Raw genomic sequence first — 21,400 nt, 5'->3', positions numbered from 1 at the left:
TAAATCATAACATGCCACTCCGCTTTAACTGGGAACAAGTAGAGTCTGAAGTTCGTTCCCCGATGAAGGCCGGCTGCAAATTGGTTCGAATCCTATTGTAAACTTTAGGTAAAATTCGTATTAGCTGAGCTGAGCCAAACAATTTTCATAGAAGTAATAATATAGTATGTTAAAAAATTGGTAATCCAGCCTGGGGCTCACTAAAGCTCTAATGCAGGGTCCATGCGAGGCGGTAAAGGCAACTAGACAGTTATGCTGATCACTTCACCCGAGATCGAGAAAGTGTGGAGGCCTACATCCACAATCAGCATGGTGTAAAGAATTAGCATTCATGAAGATAAAAGAAAGATGAACTAGAAAACATATGTAACAAAAAATAAATATCTATTCGAAGTGTCAAAAATAAGTATAGATTTTGCTTTTTTAAAATATTGTTACTACCGTGCATGTTCAGGACCCACCAGGTCACAACTGAAGCAAATTTTCCTCTCCTTTCAAAAATCTGAAAAAATACATGAGCTTAGAATTATTTCTAGAGCATTGACTTGAATTTTCATGTGGTTTGCTTTCGCTGTTATTTAGATATATTATCCACTGTTTAATAGACTTACGTAATCACGAAACTATTGTTAATATCTAGATAACAGGAAAAGCAAACCACACGAAAATTCAAGTTCTAGAAAGAATTCTAAGCGGAAGTAATTTTTTAGATTTTGGAATATCACAACGGTTTTTTGAAAGGAGAGGGAAATTTGAAAACATCTTCCCTGCGGCGGCCAAAGATCCAGCTTGTTCATGCAACTTCCTTACTGCGAATGATGTCCTGCATAGCTTCCAACTTTATGTTTTGGAACATGGTGCTCTCCCTTTTTTTTTTTTTAGTTGTCAGCTGCCAGTCTACTCCTACAGGTAACTGTTGTTGGTATTTACGACGACCAATTCTCGAAGAAGGCCAGCCACAAAGCCAGGGCAATACACCTGACAAGAAGTACACACAAGAAAGCGACACAGTCACTGATGAAAAAAAAACCCACCAAACTGTGGATACTTACTTCGGCTGGCGAGGAAGATCTCGATGGCCACATTCTGGAGAAGGTAACGCCGGGCAAAAATGGCTCGAACCTCCGAAAAGTACCATTTCCCATGCAGGTGATCGCAGTATTTGAGAACCTGAAAGTACAAAGAGAAAACGCCAGTCAGTCATTCGGTCAACGCCAGAAAGGTACGCACCATAAAGGTTTACCACGGCCCTTGATCACGAGCGTCCGGCAATAAAGTCGAAGGACAACTTAAGATCTTCGGATCCGATACCCTTTTAATGGCATCCTTTTGTAATGGCCTGGACGGAGGGGAATAAAACAACCATTAAAGCAACGTCCAGAAACAGGAATCGCCTATTAAGCCGAGCCCTGCTTGATAAACAGAGTATTCTTCTTATAAGGTCCTTTCCTCTTCCATTTGAGCCGTCGCAGCCAAGAAGAAGAAGACCCCCTGTTTGAGATTCGTGCGGGACGTAAACGCCGACAGGAATTTGTTGTCTGGTGTAGCGGAGTTGACAAGAATGATGCTATTGACGCTGATGATTTAGGGCAAGTTCGAGAAAGGGAAGACGGGGAACATTTCTGTTCACCGTAGACCTGCGGGGGCCTCAAGGATGTGTTGCACCTTGGATCCGCGCCCAGAGTGGAGACGTATCGAGAGGATACGAGTCGAACCTTTGCACGATCTCGGGTCGTATAGAGTTGTATCACATTCGTTCTTGTCTCTGAATATACAGTGTAAACAACATATACAAGCAGTGGCGGCGATTATGGAGAGGCGTGGAGGGGAAATTTGCCGCCTCACTTTCTGCCACATTTTATCCCGCACTATGGCCTCTTAATGTTAAACCTTGTCTACCAACCAAAAAAAGTAAACTGTCCTTTCTCCACCCAGATTTGCCACCCAATCGCCGGTACTGTACACAACATTTCTTTCTTTTAAAAAAAAATGCCTGATTCACGCCTAGTTTCGACGCTACAACTCCTCGAAAAACGTAATTTTATCTTGAATATATGAGAGCACAGGTTCCCAGTTGCCACTAATGAATTGAATTTGTCATTACTATAAACAAAATTTAGATCTATGACTTCTCTACAAATAAGCCTACAGATATCCGCTTGAGAAGTATAAGTCTAATAGGAAGTAAATTTGCTTTAAGAAAAAATATTTAAATATCTTATCAGTCTCGAACGATAGATTCTGGTGTCGTTCTAGTGTAGATATTTACAAGACTTTCTCGGAAATATCCCTAACTGAGAAGTTTGTTTCTAGTTTCATTTTTTAAATGAATGACATTACATATTTTAAAGAAAAATACACCCGTGAAAATAGTCGTGTGATTTCACACGTCCTGCTTAGGATAAGTTTCGACGTGTAACACACGTTGACAAAACAAACAAACGCAACAAGCTATCCAAATCACATGAAAATTCCCGTGGGTATACCGACAAGAGTTCATAAAGGTTTAGACCACTTTCGTTCCAAATGGAATGTAAACGTCTTCGACGCAAGTCCAAGGCGTAGGCGAAAGACCAATTACCAATAAAATGAATACTAATTAGTTTCTTTTTGTGCAAAACTCTAAGGCGGTGAAGGTGACAGAAAATTTGAACAGAGTACCAAAGAGGTGTTAGGTGTTGTGCGGATCCCGACGAATCACTTTTTTTTCACGTTATGATTCTTTATACTAGAAATCACTTGAACTTTCGAGTAAAGATATAATATTATACTTGTTACTAACTTATGTATACTATTACTCACCTATCCTCGATTTTATAGATAACATAAAACACAATACTATACGTAATATGTTTTCTGTGCACAGCATTAATAAATACGACTCATTAATTAAACAAAAAGTCACTGATTTCGAATTCTATGAGTAAATTACTGAAGATGTAGAAAATCCTAAAATGCGATACGGAAGCCTAGATACGTATCAAGACGATATTTTTCATAAGATACCCGCGTTCTGCATTGCGAGTCCCCCCCACATGAACATGGCGCTGGTGGGTCGATTGGCCACTCCCTTCTCTATCCAGGACCCCAGCCTCTGCCATGTTCAGATCGATCCTCCCCGACGCCTCGGCGCCCGATGTCGACCTATGGAAATCACACACTCGCGCAATGAATACCGCAGGTTCATTTGAAGTGGTTGCATTTACCAGGCAGGAACACTATTGAGATAAATAGTATGCCTATCTACCACTCTCCCCCCCTTTATGATCGTAACCTCGCAGAAAAAAGTAAAGATGGGACAATTCCCTCAACTTCTAATATTTGAAAATAAAGTTATTTTATGCTACAATAAATGTGAAAGTAGAGGCGTTATACTTTGTCTGAAGAGGTAAGTCAGTTAGAAACATCCAGTGTAACAATACGTATTAGTTTCGTGAAAGTGTCGCCCACAGCCACCAACCACATCCAAAGCTCTACCGACAAAGTTGTCACAGTTAAATTGCTATCTAGCTACGTATTTCGGGGCAATTCCAAAATAAATATTTTCTAATTATAGTTTTGAAAAAGACTTGAAACTGGATCGCATTATAATTGTTATTACGGTGTAAAGAAGGGAGGTAAATATAGCCGTATACTTAACAACGAGCCAATTTTAAGCACAAGAATTCCCTTCGGCTTTTTGACAAAGTTTCTTGTTAGAACTTTTAAAGTTACTTGCACTTGAAGCAAATAATTTGACTTACTTTAAAACTCCATTTACACAAATTTTGTGAAGCTGGCTTCACTCTGTAGCACAAGAGTGGTCAATGCTACAAGCAACTTTTCATTGGATGACGTGTGGTCAATGCATCGAGTCTCACGAGTTATTCTCTTCTGGCTTTCTAACCGGTGTCCGTCAATATTTCTTTCAACTGGCTCAAATGTCTTCGTGATGCTAGGTCAGCACCGAAAATTGTTAACTTCACCGAAGACTGACTTTGGGATTTCTCGCCAAATCATTGAGGACCAACATACGGTGACGCAACTTCTCACTAATGGGAAGCAATACCGCATACTCAGCTCATTATTAAACACTACCAATTCTTGTATGCAAGCAATATAACAATTCATAGGAGAGGAAAGATTAAACGCATTGCACAGATGATATAAATGATTCAATTGGAATGAAATACGAAATTTTCACAAACATCTGACCTTGGTATAAGAAGGCACGAAGATATATGTACCTATCAAATCTACCGGAAGTGTTGCAAATTACACAGCCTGAAAGCTCTCTTAGTGTGAGTAGTAGCAGAACGAGAATATCTGATCAAGTAGTAAGTGTGTTGAAGATGATGATTGAGCCATATACTTTGCTACGTTTTAATGGGTTTCACCAATAAATGACACCATTTTTCTTTTATTAATACCATTACGGCTTTGGCCGAACTGCCCTCCAAAAGTGGTAACACTTGTGCATTTCGTGGATTTCTGAGGAACTACATGTGAGCCGAGCAATAAGTGGGCGTCCTCCCAGAAGTATCAAGTTTAATTCGCACAACGTCCATCACACGAGCAAGTACAAAACAAACGAAGGTTCTCCGCTGCTCTGCTCCGAAAGCACCCACAAATGCCCCACAAACCCACGCACCGGCTGCGTTCTCACGCCTCCTGCACGTAGCGTGCTGCCACGCATTGTGCCGGAATCATCACGGCGTAATGTCTCCACCCGCAGCAGAGCTTTACCTCCATTCCCCTCCGACGCAGACAATGGCGAAGATCATCAATTCAATCGGCCATTAAAAACAAACCTGAAGGGATTCCGCAGCCTGAGAACACCTGGAACGCGTAAAATATGACGACGGCACTCGGGGCATATGGGAAGCCTCCCACAGTCATCACCTTTTCACGAGAGCTAGATCAACCTCTTCTCACGTGGAACTCGGCAGAGAGAAAAGCACGCTGCACGCTATTGATAAACCAAATTATCTCTCTGCAGCAAAAATCATAGTCTCTCCTTGACTCGGATAGTGCGAACAAAATTCCGCACTGTATGAGACACTGTCACCTTATTCACTTAAAATCGCCACTCTCCAACCCATTCAGTACTTCACATGATCCCTATTAGTCGCAAACCACGATTTAACATGGCACCAACGATCAATCACAAATTTGAATTATGACCCTGCAACAATTTGTTCTCGGCTGATCAGCCAGGTACTCGTGATTCCAGCTATCTAATATGTCATCTGGTAAAGAAAGTTTGAAACTATATTGGGTGGAATTGCTTGCTTCGGCATGTGGACACCAATTAAGAAAGTACAGGTAAAGTACGTTGATTACCAACGGCAAACATTTATTACTAAAACCTGTAGGTTTATTCCGCACGACTTAAACGGCAGATTAACTCATTTTTCTAGCGACGGATACTATTTAATTATCTTCCACTGACCTTGGAGTTGTCAGCTACCCAAGTGTTTGGCAATTCGTCTTACCTATATAGTCACATGATGCCAATTGGACTATCCGATTACAAATCTAGAAACATGTCCTCGTCTCTCTCGGTACAGATGAGAAAAATGAATTGTTCTTTGCACATCGTGTGTATTTCAAAGTTGAAAAAATTGCTTCACGCTCAAATAAATATAATCGAATAATTTAATAGCGGCAAAACATTATTTTTTGAATTATAAAGGCGACAATATGACACCGAGTATTGAAGAATCGATTATCGATCATGTGACTGTTAGAGTTAGCGTAGTAATGCAATATGAGATGAAGATTTTGAATGAAAAAACAGAAAATATTTCTGCATAAATATGTTAAGAATTACTTGCAAGAACTACTGTATCGGGGTCCTATGGGTAATGTAAATTCCACTTCCTGCTGCAGTTCACTACTACTCTATGCGTATCAAAACACGGCATCCCTATACTACAATCACCTTTACGGAGCCATTCCTTCGGTGACGGGCACCGGAAAGTCGTATCCTACCGCGTAGACTGCATCGCATCGCACGAATCTGTCATCGCAAAGGCTAAAGATTGGAAAACTCTATTACGGACGGAGTTTTAATTCCACGCGAGAGAAGCTGACGTGAGGAAACAATTAGTTTTCCGTTCGTAGGACGACATGTAATTACGCTTAGTGTCAGCGGATGACGGGACTTTTCCCCCGCGGCGTGGCGACGGCCGCTTTCTAATTTCACATCGGATGAGCAAATGGAGCCGCGACCGCCGCCCCATCGGGGAAAGGGCCGATGGCGATGAGTAACCCAAGACCCCCAACAAAATCTGCTAAGTTCTTAATTCGCAATGTTGCAAACTATGATATTAGTTACCTATTCTTATATTTGTCCTCAAATGCTAATATGTTAGTCGACATTTTTTTACACCAGGCTTGTATGCCACTACAAATTCTATTTTAGTCTAAAATCAATAAATCCTCAGATCTAAATTTGATCTGAAATTAGTCTTATGCTAGCAGTTATAACCTATTCTGTCCGGAAATCTCAGGAGCGGCCTAACGAAAATATGTCTCTGCGCAAACAGTGACTCGTTAGAGGGGAAGTGAGTGCAGCTACCAGCCATTTGCAGCAGCGCGCACTGGCTTTCTCCGAAAACTCGCTTTCTCCCCGTCTCTTCCGTTATGCGCGGCCTTTCTCCACAGATTGCAGGCTCGGAGTATAAATCTTACGAGTCTCATTTTCATCAAAAGTTAGCTACTTACAACAGTCAAGTCATATAAGTCGACAAATTTTACCTCAAATTTACATTTCTTTTACATTATTCGCCACATTTTATAAGCTTTGCATTAGTTTTATATAAGTTGACCAATTGTTGCATTATCCCAAGGCCGATCTAACAGTAAAAAGTGACATGCGACATAAGAACAAACTTTTGTAGATTTTAACCCTTTTATCTTAATCTCTTTCTCCCTCTGTCTCTGAGTGGATCATCATTTCCTTTCATTCTATCATTCTTTACGGCATCTGAACATCCAATATTTCTGTTCTCTCTGTTTTATACCGTTCCTTTCCTTATAGAATACCAGGAAAAAATACCAGGAAGTCAATATTTTTTCTAAGGACAAAGGTTTTCAATTTAGCCCCGCTGCCTCTCTAGAAGCATTTGTCGCCATGTTTCTAGTCAAGGTTTGTTGGCTGGTTCTTGGGTAGAGACCTTTTGAAAATGAATCTTTTCGAACAACCAAAATAATTCAAAAATTTCCTAAAATATGGAACTGGTTAGAATTTCTCTTAGGCTGTTCAAAACAACACTCGTGTGAATTGCACGTTCTGCTGCCAGAAAATTTATAGATTGATTGATTGATTGAATTGGTGCTTGAAGTCCACTTTATACACAGACAAGGCTACTCGAGACTAGACCTACAGTTTAAAGTGGGATCCGAACCACTATGTGCCTCCACCAGGTATCGAACCAGGGACCTCTTGATTACAAGGCGACGACGCTACCACTGTGTTATCTGGGAAGCCCTGGAAATTTGTAGAGAAAGTGGTTACATGGAATCTTGCAGAAAATATTGAACTTCTCAATATCTAGGTTAATAGTCCAAGTAATTTACTGCACCTTAGTGGCGATAGCTAGAACGTAGACGTTAGGTTTCCCTAGTGTTCGTAGCAGAAGCACTGGAGTCGCTAGTTATAATATTGTGGATGTTAAAATGGCGGCTTGTCTGATGTCGATTTTCAAAAGTTTGGAATAATACACTATTTTGTGTGTAAAATTTTGTTTGCTTGCTACACTTTATAACATACATATGTGCGAGACCTAGATTGTTAACATTCTAGTTTATTTCACTTTGTAGTAAAATGATTTTTTTTTATTTTCAAGACGTTATGCATGCGATGGTGCTAGGCAATATTTTAAAAATATGATATTATTTTTTCAGAGATGCCATGGACATGTTGAAAACTACCTAAAAGGAGAAAGCATGGGACAAGGCAAAATAACGGACTATTGCATGCAAGCGCACGACCACCTTGATTTTTCGCATATGTTGGCTTATGGAACAGCTGTAAGTACGAAAATAAGGCACTGATAGTTTAATCATTTCTGTAAACTAATAATAATAATAATAAAGTTATATCCGAAATTTTGTTTATTATTACTTGCGTAAAAATCTAGCATCATGTCCTATATTACCAACACATGTTGCTTATCAACTCAAATGCGCATTAAGAAAAAAGTTTAACACATTTTTTTCCTTTTGAGTAGAAAGTAAATTAGGATAGGGTAGGCAATAAAACAAGCATAGGCAATAAAACAAGGATGCCATACACACCTGCACACAGAAAATTAAATGCATCAAATATATGCACTAGAAATGAATCGATTGAGGCACTAAAATGTGCCAAGAATCAGGTTTACAGTGTGATGCATTTTGTATCATTTGTAAAGATAACGCCAAAGAGCGTTATGATGCAAGTGAGTATTTCTTTCTATGTCGGGTTGTAATTTAGTGCATCGATTGATGCGTCTTGATGCATCTTTCTCGTTGTTGCACTTAAACACTTGGGCTGACTTTATGCATTTTTGTTTCGGCTGATGCGTTTACTTCTCGGAGGTAGGATAATAATAAATAATAAACATTTTTTAAATAATAATGTGGAGTTCCAAATTACTACCTTCCTCTAATAGAGTATAGCTTTAATTCGTTATGAAGCTATCGAAAGTATCTAGACAACAAAGAACGATGTCTGAAGAATTCCTTACATATTTATTTCTATTTCTATTCAGAATTGACAACATTAGTGTGGTTCGTCACAACCTGATACATTTTTGACAACAGTATTGTGAAGATGGACAAAACGCCCACCCACGTTTTAGGTCTGATCAAGTCAGCTCGTTCTCGTCTCGATACTGTCGCTGTCTCGGTACAGTGATATAGGTCTAGCCCTATCTGCAAGTACAAGGGAGATTTCGCACCTATGTGACAATCGACACGCGACACATATCACTTGGGAACAAGTGAATCAAGAGCAACGTTTCACACCGTAGCGACATTACAGGCCTCTCGCATTCGATTGGGAAATATTCACTGGAAACAAATATTTCTTTGGATTAGCCAAATATGTATGGTTGCGTAGTTCAACAACTTGCGGCGAAAAACAAATTAGTAGTTTCACTCGCCAAAAGCTTTCAGAAATTATAACTAGAAGCAAATATACGCACGTAACACCTGCCAAAGTTCGCTATATTGAAAAAAATTTACCAGGCTTCAAGAAATAGTTTAAGTTTCCGCAAAATAAACCTTTACAATTCAATTGATGCCACCAGCACCAGTCCTATTTTCCAGTGTAGACACAAGATGCGAGCGTTGGTTGGAAACCTTCCCTTACAGCATCCCGTAACATGATCGCTTACGTATTGATCTCGCAGCACCATCTAAAAAAGAGCAACCGGAAGCTCCCCTTTCAGCCACCACGTCCCGAGCACAAAAGGGGAGCAGATTACGAGGGGTGGGAGCCGCACTCTCGTCAGTCCCATGACACTAAACATCCTACAATGGCCTACAATCAAATTTGTGTTGCTGGTTTTCAACATCCACTAGAGCAGGCTATCCCAGACATGGGGGAGGGGAAGAGGGGGAGAAAATGAGCCCAGGATGTACAAAGTGCAGCCATAATGGACCGGTCCCGCGTCTTGCTATTATTAAATTTTCCCCTGAGGTCCTCTTGTTCGGTGCGAGCATTGTGTGTACAATGCAGATTACTTTCTTAATTGTCTCTCTTGTTTGCACAATTGTGAAGACGATCTAAAGACGAATAGGAAAGGTTTAGACTAAGAAGCAAAAGTTTGGCATTTCGTTTTAGATCCATTTTATCCACATACAGGTTAAGTCGGACTGGATATACAAGTGCATTGGAAAATAGCGTTCAGCCATATAAAATAAGTTTATATTCCTCACAGCACTAAGGTTAACATTCTCTGAGGTTATGATAAAGGGTTCTTACCTGCGAAATATAGGATGAGTTCAAATCAACAGAATGTATGCTGCCGCAAACAATTTGTATTGCAATTATAAACCTACCTTTCTAGCGGAAAGCTAATAGCATTAGGTAGATGCAGTGGCGGCGATTGGGTTCCAAAACCGGGGGGCAAAGACAGTATATTTCCATTTGTAGATAAGATTTATCATAGTGTGGGGGCAAAAGTGGCAAAAAGTGGGGGGCAACTGTCCCCTCTAGCCCCACCCCTAATCTCGCCACTGGGTAGATGTTACGACTCTCGAAAAGAAAACCGTCCTCCGCAACGCAGTGGTTACGACCAGGGATTCTGGGTTTGAATCTGGTCAGGAAATTTTGTTCTATCATCTATTTAATCCATTTTTACTGCCACTATTAACACAAGGAGAGACGTGCTCGTATAACTAACTAGTAAAATATAATAGAATGTGACAATATATAGCAAATTTGAAAACAGACAAATGTTCTTTCTTGAATATACGCCTATTTTTTAGTGAGTTCTTGTTCAGTCAAGTGAAAACGTTGTACACCCAACAGCAAAAGTAAAAGTAGGCGATTGTCCATCATCATTTTCATTCAGTATGTTTTCTACGTACAGTGTGGTGAAAACGAATTGGAATTAAAATGTCACTCAGCAAAGGACAACATCTATTTTGCATCACCAGAATTTAATTTCTTAAAACAAGACAGAATGTAGAATAAAAAATAATGAAAACAGTGATGGACAATTTGCCTACTATTAAATTTGCCGTTGGCTGTAAGAACGTTAAAAAGTCTAAATTTACATTTTTTTTTTTTTTTTTTTTTGCATGGAGGCTGAAGAATGACCGAAAGTGCCATTCAAGCTAGGACCTTGAGGTGACAGATGCGAGGACGCAAACATCTCAACTCTTATCGCCCTTCATCTCGGGAACTGCTTCGCCCTAAAAAGGGCAAAGAGATTACCAACCGACCCAGTAAATTCCGATAAAACAGCGACTGCCTCTCAATAGACATTCCTTCACCAGGGTGGAAAAACATCCGCACAAAAAGAGATCGATGTTCACACCGCAACGGAGAGGCTCCTAAGCTGAAAAATACCCCTGTTTTCTCCTGGAAAAACCTTTGAAACAGGAGATAGGGGCACCTGCCCGGTTGGAGCTGCGAGATAAATCCCTGACGCTCCCCAACTCACATTACACGCGCCCCACGCTGTTCTTTTCGCAGTCGAGCCCCAAATGCCCTCCGCCGAAGACAGCCCCTGCTAAGAAAACGAACGGTTAATCCTCTTCCATATTGCCATGGCAACGTAGCTGCTCTTCCGAAGGTACATTTTCTTGCAACCGTCATGTTTTTCAACTCAACGCCTCTAAGCTACTTTGGAGTTTGACTGACCTGTAAAGGTTCAGCCTGAAACAAGTTCATCTTGTTTGTATATTTCGCACATTCAACCCTTTGAAGTCAATACAATGGATTAGAGGCGTTCGCAAAGTATTTTCGAAAAGTTACAAACACTGTTGTCAGTAGGTTGGCACAAGGGTGGGCGGATATTTACAGGGGTCACTAACTGCGTAGGTGCGACTTTCTATGGTGTTTATGGTCGTTGGAGGAGGCAGTGGTGGTGTGCATTTGTTGTTATACTATAAACAACTGGTTAAAATACGTACTTATTTACATGGTGTGAAAAATCGTCATCAGTATGTTTACGAATATACTCTTATACGGAGGCTTTTGGCCCACTATCGCTTGTCTTTCAATACAGACGCCCATAACCGTTGTGTATATGAGGACGATAGTCGACGCACCAGAAGAAGTGGCGTACTTGCTAAAATTCCTGAACTATCCACCCAAATATCCCTTGTGTAACAACGTTCGTTTTCAATGCAGAAGTGATTGGAAAAGATTTTAAAAAAAACGCATTTTACTTCTTCCCACAAAAAGTTATTGTTGGCGATAATATTTTTCTTCAGCATTAAAAATGTTGTTCTGCTTTAGTTCATGAATCTGCTTATCACAATGACTTGAAACTTATCATAACAAAATTGAAAGTGAAATTTATTATATGCAACAACTCTGCAAAACATTCTCAAGAAGATGGAGCACTGTAATGATATCTTAAAAATAATTTTACTGAACTTACATATAACAATAGCAACAAGCATAGTACATTTTGAAATCAATATTAAGTAGTTTCAAAAGTGTCCGAATTTATTCTGTAAGCAGTGTGGTTCCAGAAACTACTCTTAAAGGATCGCGACATTAGGACTACATAAATTAGATACATATGCAGTTCCCGTCACTGCCAAGCGTTTACTAAGCTTAGTAATCAGAGGGGAATCCCCCTTCATACTCTCTTCAAATACCACCTTGTCTACAAGTAGCTATTTCTCGTTTATAGAAGTGAAAATAATGCAAGTTCGTTTCTTGGTATTGTGTGTCTTAGGATATGTGAAACCACAATTCTCCAGGTTAATCACGAAGATAAAGATGAATATTATGGGTTGAGGATGGAAGGGAGAACAAACACAATGAGACACCCACACCCTGATTGAGCCTCGAAGCCAGATTCTTGGGTCGAATACGAAGTGATTATCAAAATCATTAATCCAATTTCAGTTGAAGCTTCTTTCTCGTAGGAGCGATGGATTGATTTTTTTTTCAGGAGTATGTTTTAACAGTTATTAGAGTCACTCGGAGGAATACGCCCAACTTTTTTTTGGCGGTTTACAGCTTCGCTAAATGAAGGAGTGTCGCAATGAAAAGGATGTCAAATGAAAGCTACATGTTTTGTTATTGTTACCTACAAGTTTTATTACTGTAAATTTCATAGCAACAGAACCATAGAAAAATAAACAGATGAACGTCAATTTGGGCAAATCACCCTGTGTTCAGGGTAAAATGCCCACCCATTAGGGGTAAAATGACCAATACAAGAAACAATTATTGTAATACTTGACATGACATATTTAAAGGAAAATAATACACAGCATTAACTGGAAGATTATTAACGTTTGTTTCGTAAACAAAACATCATTTGTACAGACAAGTAGAGATTCTAACAACATTTATTTTTAATTTACCATAGCCCCTTTTACGGTTTACATTTGTGAGAAATTGCATTGCGCTTTGGACACATGGACCTGAATTTGGTAGATATTTCATGAATCCACATAAAAAAGAATTCACTGGATCCAGTCACATTGTGGTCCTTTCTTCTCATAATAATGCCCATGGGCATATTGTACTTAATTTCTGTGGGCATATCACCCCACAGATACAAGCAGAAAATTGAATCACTGGGTTGGCAACTCTGAGCACCATGTGGCAGTTTCACTCTGCAGATGTGTTTCCCTGACTCTGACCAAAAATAATTCAGTTTCTTTCTCTCTTGGGAATATTATTGCACACTGTTAATACAGCAAACGTCCAAAAAATTATTACCTCAAAAATTGTCTTCTTACCTAATGAAATTAATCCTGAATGGCTTCAGATTCTTCTCACAAGCTCCAAACCTGCTGCCTCGTCTCACCACGGAGGGCGCTTTCAAACAAGAGTCGCAGAGTTGCCCTAACATTAACGTTGCGCGAGATACGAGGGGGTTGGCATTTAACCCCGATGGGCATATTCTCCCGAGTGACTCTACATAACTATGAATTCTGCGTGAACTGAGTATTAAAAAAAATATGTATAAAATAAATTTGTAAAATTGAAGTTTCAAAATGATAGCATATTTACTTCCAAAAAAGGTAGTTCAACCATATCGTAAGGCTTAAATTTTTAGTTTTGATACTCCTTTTCAGAGTACTTTCCAAGAAGATTGTTCTTGATCTGTTCCAAAGTTTTTATTAGCCCACGCCTGTATTCTGCTGTTGTCACATACGTATAATCGTATGTACGTATACTCGTATGCTTATCTCGCTCAGGTTCTTCTTAACTCCACGTTCTGTATCTTTCAATTTTTCTCATTTTGCGTCTCTTCTCTCCCACGCGACGATGGTCATGACTGATGATTAGATAATATTGACGAAGAGGACAGTCATAAAAAAACAACACTCATTCCCAGACCAGAACTCGAACCCGGAACCTTGGGTAACGAAATCGTGAGTCGAGAAGTTAGGGCGCTCGGGCATTTTAGGCCATCTGGTTTTGGCCATGGAAGATTTTCTTGAAGTTTCTACTATGAGAAATCCGAGATACGTGCTGTGGACAATGTACGTACATTATTTCAACCTTAATGCCGCTCTTTATACCTCTGATACAGTCACCGTGGAAGGTTTATTGAAATATTCCTACCAGATATTTCCAACATGAAGTACAACTACGTGTGTTCTCACTGATGTGAAAGCTGAGTTTATAATATCTGCTATTCACAAAGAAAAATTGCATGTTGTAGGATGTATCCCAAGGTTCGCTTTTAGGGAAGCGGTGAATGCTAATAGCTAATAACCTTGGAAACTAAATATTGCTGATACCTTCCTGTATCTGTTAATATTATTTGGCATTGATTTGTAGCCACAAATGCTATTTGTGAATATTTATGCTTCGGGAGTTACATTACAATACCACTTTGTAGACAAGTTACGAGATGCAAGCTCCAACGGATGATCGACAACCTTGGGATGCTCTATTTTAAGCCACTTCCTTATATAACGACAAACAGTAATTGAGATCCTTATCAATATCAAGGTTGAAGAAAAATATAGTCACACACACACACGTGCACAAACCAAAAGTTTATACTCTTGTTTTTGCTACAGCGCCATCTGCTTCATACTCATCATAAGTGCAATGCCGGCACAGAAAACAAAAATTAAGCTTTTTTCCCTAATTGCGCTCAAGCACAAAATACGAATCAGCAAGTTTTATTTACAAGAACTAGCACCAACATGCGCAATTAGGGAAAAAAGCTTAATTTTTGTTCGACAGCCGCGGTGGCTCAGTCGGTAACGCGTCTGACTACCATGCTCAAGGTCCCGGGTTCGATCCCCGGCCGGTTCAAATCCGGGAACTTTTCTAACGTTGGAAGCGGCCCCGGCGCCCACCCAGCGTCGAATAACATGGGTACCTGGGCGAAACCCTGGGGGGTAAAGGCGGTCAGGGGCGTGATGCTGATCACATCACCCCCACTCACGACCGGATCAAGAAAGTGTGGAGCGTTACCCCCACACCCCCTATACGCCTTCATGGCGTGGTGCTAAGCACAGGGGAGACCTTTACTTTTTACTTTACTAGCACCAACATTCAAGGATATTTTAGTTTTTTCTAGAAAGATATGTAATTATTTGTACAATAATAAATGTTACAAAAGTTTTGGACCCCTACCTTAAATTACGCATTCCAGCAATGACATGACAAGTAAGCGTAAACTAGCCTGCAAAAGCTGCATTTCCTATTCTACCCTTTAGCCATGCCTCTGCCGAATGGGAGTCCCGCCATAGAAACTTATGATTCACTTAAACAATTAGAATATCGAAACATTTTTAGGGCTCTTCATGTTTTCTTTTTTTCCTTTACTTCACACTTCCTTCTAATCTTCAAATCTACACTACTCATTTGGCTGGCTCGGTGGGCGAGCGCGTTATATGGTCGACTCTCGACCTCGGCATCCAAGTTCCCGGATTTGGGTCCCAGCGTGGGTATTCTCTGTGAGTATATATCTCTTAATCAATTTCATCTAATCATCACTCACTCCCATCGTCGCGATTAGCCAAAAGTGGCTACATAACGGCGACGGTAAACAACAAATATACTTGTACTGCTCATTCTTCATAATTCTTTTGCAGAAACGACCGTTTAACTACGTTCAAGTTACAGCTAAATTCACCAGTTATTTCTATTAAATTACTGGCAAAACGCAGACCATTGTTTTTCACTGTATACAAAAAGGCAACAATTTCAAATCGTAGCCGATGTAGCGGTGAACTGCAACCGTGAAAGCGCGTATTGACTGCGTAAGGTCCGCACTAAAATCCACGCACACGCAACACATTTACGGGTTCTTCCTTTAACCTTTTCCATCCCTAATCAATAACGTTCCCTAAATGGATAAAATTAAACAGTGTGCCTACAGAGCGCTGAGCCTAACACAATTACCAAGCACCCCCATTAGTTTGTAAACTTACACATGCGCCCGGTCAGGAACCATTAGCGTCCAGACACCGTCCTCCAGCCCCTTCCACGAAGAATCCCGATGACTCCTCCGGGCCCTGCATTTCGGCTGCAATTTGATTACGAGGACATGATTGAATTTTCTGCAGGCGAGGGCCCTCCATAAACAGCATTAACGTCCGGCGTCCAAAGAAAGAGGGGGGGGGGGGCAGGGACATTTTTGTCCCTATCCCGTTGTTCGTCCTCCGCCGGAGATCAGGTTGCAAATGCAACACGCTTCTGGAAAATTCACGTACGGGGAGGTGATGCTACGATTTTGTAATTTTTCTTATTTTTTATTTAAGTGCAGATTATCTAGTGGACCGATCCAATCCTCAGAATAAACGGCCTGAGGGTAGAAATGGGATAACAATGGATTGGTAAACTAATCGCGAAACGAAGTGACAAGCTCATTAATAACTGTAAAAAGTTACAGGCCAGTAGCGAGGGGCAGGCTAGAGCGCCATGCACAGAGGGCGCCGTTAAATAATCTCTGAATATTGTCAATTCAAAAATAAATTTGACATTTCTGTTTCTCAAAATAGTAGTGATAGTATGGTTTTTAAAGATGTTATTCAGATACTAAGACAAAACTGAATTACTCTTAAATATCCTAAACTCTTTTTTAAAAATCAGCTTTGTTTCCTAATTTCAAAGTCTATAGGATATAAATATCACAAAAAGAAGGAAATATTGAAGGACTCACATAAAATGTCGGTGTTTGGTAGTGCCGGGAGGAATCCAAAGCACAATCCTGCCTAGGGCGTCAAAATATCTAACTACGGAGCTGAAAAGTGACTGGAAAATGACTAAGCTTAACGCTCACTGATACGCGGAGAAACGTGCAACAGAAAGCAACAGAATTTCTGTTGTCTGCTTCTATTGAAATCAAATGGTGTAATGCCCACTACAGGAAAACGCGCGGAACCGAAGGGGAGATTTTCCGTGCCCATCTAAACCACCGAAAAAAAAACTATGACACTTTTTCCAATTAACGACAATTACATATTTAACCTAATTAATGTAATGCATCTTTTCAATGATAAAATAATCAAATAAAAAAAAAGATTGTGTTCCATTCTTATAAATTAACGGGCAGGCAGATTTTAACGGTCGAATATTGTAAATTTTACGATATCCTTTAACAGGGTGGGTGAGAAAGGAATGACGACAGAGCGAAATAAAAAGAGAAAAAATAACCAAAACGGAAGACGCAAGAAAGGATAAACCGCGAAACGGATTAACAGAGAAATGAATACGGCATGAGGTACAGCGTCGGATAAGGCGCACGTTTACAAGGTAGGCATATTAAAAAGAAGTAAAAAACTTCTAGGAACTGTAAGCGGACCTTCAAGTCATTATTAAGCTTGATAAAGCCCATTAAAAATATCATTAGCAAATATGTTCCGTCTCCCATTTATTTCTTCTTGAGTATAAAACGCTCCTTCTATTACATTTTTTTCCCCACTAATCAACACAATGTTTTGCCATTTTACGTACACACCAGTTTCTCTTCAAACGTTTTTCATTCCGTCCATGTGTTTCGTTCAGTTATACTGAAAAGGGACACCGACCACCGCAAAAATTGTAAAAACGCCAAAGGAAATAGCGCCTATGAAGAACCAGATTATGGACGAAATGAAAAACCATTTAACAGAAATAAGATACTAATTATGACCTTCGCAGTAATTCTGATGTCTCGAAATCCAGTGGCCAACAGTTCAAAAAGCTCACTTCCACGTAGTACACCCTGGACTGCAGACTAACGAGGCTCTGGCGACTGGCCCCATGGTCAGTATAATTCTGCGTCGTCCTGTGTTTTGTCCTTATTTGTGCTGAGCGCCCTTTTTAGCCTCAGCTTTAACCAAGGTAAGGAAATTTTAGTTTTCAGGCACGCTTTTATTTTTGTTATGATAAGGGGCTGGACCCCGTATAGTGTGACGGGTGCAAAATAGCCTCAGTGCTGACGCACCCAAAAAAAATTAATTCAAATTCAAAATTCAAACAGTTAAAAAAAAAAGCTGTTTGCAATCAGAGCTTGGATTCCGGACAACATTTCGCTTACATTACTTAGAGGTTCACCACATTTGCAGTTGCAAGAGCTGTCGTATCTACTGCCTTCCACACATTTCATACATCTGAAAAAACAAATTTTTGAAACAAGTGAAATCATGCAAAGAAAATTAAAAATATGAAAAATTAGAAAAAATTAAAACAATAAAAAAATTCAGTGCGCGTTGCCTGAATCAAATAACATCTTTTAATAAGAATTTAGGAGGTTTAGTCACCTTTGTAGCTGGCACACCAACACTGCACATAAATTACAAAAGGTCGTCAGAAAAATTATTAACAGTGCACATTTCTTTGTTAAAAATTAGGTGTTGCAGGTAGTAACCAGCAACTGGCGCAGACTTTATTTTATATTTTGTGCCTCTGTGCTTAGCAAAATCACTTTCACAACATTTGTTGTAATCAAGCGATCGAGTTTAACTGTTCTTTCCAGGCAAAATCTGAGAATGTTTCTAGTAAAGTAGTTAAGAAAAGCGCCTTTACGCGACATGATGTTCACGTCGTCCCCTAGGGAATGGCTCTTCTTTGTGTGTCCTTTCATCGGTTTCATGTAATGTTCATTGACCCTCGTCGTCGCGGTTTGCCTAGAGGCAGAAAAGAGACATAAAATAACCAAATAGAGAGAAGAGAAGGTATTGTTTTAATTTGTGGAAACAAAAGTAGTATTGGATTAAAATGCCCAAATAAACAATGAGTATAATTATGAAACTAATAAAATGCAGGCACCAATAAAAATAATTTTCCCAAGAAAATCGCTACGTTTTGGTGTATCTAAAGCTCAGATGATAAAATACTACATCAAGCGGCTTTGTTTTACGTCTGAGCTATCAGTCAGGGACCTTTCAACCTAACTCTGGATTCTCCAGAAACTCAATAACTTAATCGCCGCGGAAGACGGGAAGGAAAATCCTTGGCGTTCTAATAAACGCTTTTAAGCCCGTCCATCGCTTTGCATCTCGGCTGCGAGCGAAGGCGTTAAAAATCCAGACAGTACTAATGAAATCAATCGAGTTATCCTGGCCGTAATGACGAGAAAATGAGTTTCCTTAGCGGCGTCTCCAAGAGACGATAATCGGCCAGGAAAAGCATCATTGCCGCCTGCGATTAGCAGCTCGTTACCCTTGGCGGAAGCTAAGCGGTTGCAGCAGAGCCTGGGCCAACGCCACCACGGTTTCATTGTAGAAGCCCCTGTGGAGGTATCGGAAAATAAATATGTTCACGTGTTAAAAGCACAATAAGATATCAAAACTGTACTTATATTTACTAATTTGAAATGTTCCGCACAGACATACAATATACACTCAGTATTTTGTTACTACGCAAGAAAAAGCACACAAACGTTCCAGAACTATATGCTATATAACCTCAACTCCGTGGTTCAACAACCTTTTGACGGCCAATGCCTGATAAAATGCTTCTTTAAATCGGGTGATGGGTGGTCGACACATCGAGTTCCGTCCCCACTATTTTCTGGCTTTGTTACACAGAGGATCGAGTCCAGGATTGCTCGCAGAAACTCAGTAACGTATATATTACTGTATGCAATGTATGAAACAAACTTTCTGTGAGAGACTGATGTTAACGACGTTACAAGAATTTTGCTCTAAGTTTTAATAGATTATAATATTTATTTTATTTGTAATACAAACAATATTTATCTCATATGAGTGCAGACGTTAATTACCGTACTGATAGAAAACAAATCATATTCAATACTAGGCTACGCATGCATTAACAACTGTGGGAAAGAAGGTTGATGAATTAGTAATCATGTACAAAAGCGCCAACTTTTGAAAAACATTGTGTGTGCTGAATACTTAGTTATAAGTGCAAAAAAAATCTCATGTATCACGATATTCATGCACACCAACAATTCATACTTACTTATTTTTTTTAACAAAATCATATTACTTATTGTTTTCACCATGAATCGCGATAACAAATATGCAGTAACAACAATTATTATTTTTATAACAAAATAAATTATTGGGTGGGCTCGAGTCCCACGGGCCAATGTAACTGTAAAATACTATATTTAAAATGAAATGGATCAAATTGTGGTGTTTACCCCCACACCCCCTATACGCCTTCATGGCGTGGTGCTATGCACAGGGGAGCACTTTACCTTTTTACCTTTATCAAATTATGATAATTAATAGAATGTATTTATTTATTATTTATTAAAATCAGTGATATTCAGAAAATTATGGTCCATACGTGTGTATGTATGATGGTACGGATGGAGATCGACATGAAAATTTTGCAGATGTCGATAAAATTTACCGACACAAATACCTAATGTAAAACTGTAAATATTCAATGAAGAACCTGAATAGGTTGTTCACCTTTTTGATTAATGTAGCTATGCAGCGAGGTGATTGGAATAGTTTCTGCTTTAGAGAAAGAAACTACACATTTTGACAGTTACTTTGTACAACCAGAGGTGGAATACCTGATAAGTCACATTTTCAGGTTTTTACAGGAGAACAAATTCAAACTTTCAAGACTCATTACTTTCCTACCGTATACCATTTATAAACTTCACAGGACTTACAGAGTTTTTCGTCTGCACAGTTACAACATACAAAACTACACTGACGGAGCTATTGAATGCCACGGATAACAGCAAATTGATGAAATTGAATCAGATTTTTTCCCTGTACTATTAATTTGTAAAAATAACAAAATGGAAGGACCGGTGGGTGCAGACTTAACTAGCAGTACGCCTACAAAAGAGTATAACTCGATTTCTGTATATTTATATCAATAGCATTGTATTTTTATCGTTTTTTTTTAAAGTTTTGTCAGATCATTTAAAAATGTTTTTATTTGTTGAATCAAGTATTGGCCTATGGCGTGGTTTGAAAAATTACCGAGATTCAGACTAATTGTTACTAAGTCCACAAAAAGATTTTATTAATGATCCTACAAAATCTAGACGGATACATGATATGCGTGACGAATTTCATTACTTTATGAATTTAGACACAAAACAAAATTTTCTGAAAATCTTAGATGTATCTATTAATTATAAACAAAAGGACTTTCACCGTAAAGGAATTCACCATATTTTCAATTACGTTAGTGAAACACGACGTGCTGACAAATTTATTACGCACAGCGTATTATATGTAGGCCTAATATTTTGGTTCATAAATGCGGTACTATGGGAAAGTAGAATTACAGCCTTTTAAAATATGCTAGTAGTAGTAGTAGTAGTAGTAATAATAATAATAA

General features: G+C 39.3%; 1 protein-coding gene across 13 annotated transcripts in view; it reads right to left on the bottom strand.

Annotated features, from left to right (window-relative positions):
* The window catches only part of rg (A kinase anchor protein rugose), a 1,179,223-nt gene that overhangs the window by 70,154 nt on the left and 1,087,669 nt on the right, over nt 1–21,400 (bottom strand). For all 13 annotated transcript variants that reach the window (XM_083144766.1, XM_083144776.1, XM_083109897.1 and 10 more), the window contains one exon: nt 1,053–1,170. In XM_083144766.1, coding sequence (XP_083000892.1) covers nt 1,053–1,170 — 118 coding nt within the window. The remainder of the gene's footprint in view (nt 1–1,052; nt 1,171–21,400) is intronic.

The sequence above is a fragment of the Lepisma saccharinum genome, chromosome 1 (assembly GCF_977018435.1).
Source record: "Lepisma saccharinum chromosome 1, izLepSacc3.1, whole genome shotgun sequence".
NCBI lineage: Eukaryota > Metazoa > Arthropoda > Insecta > Zygentoma > Lepismatidae > Lepisma > Lepisma saccharinum.
Note: the sequence above shows the minus strand (reverse complement) of the source record. Positions and strands in the feature narration are given on the sequence as shown.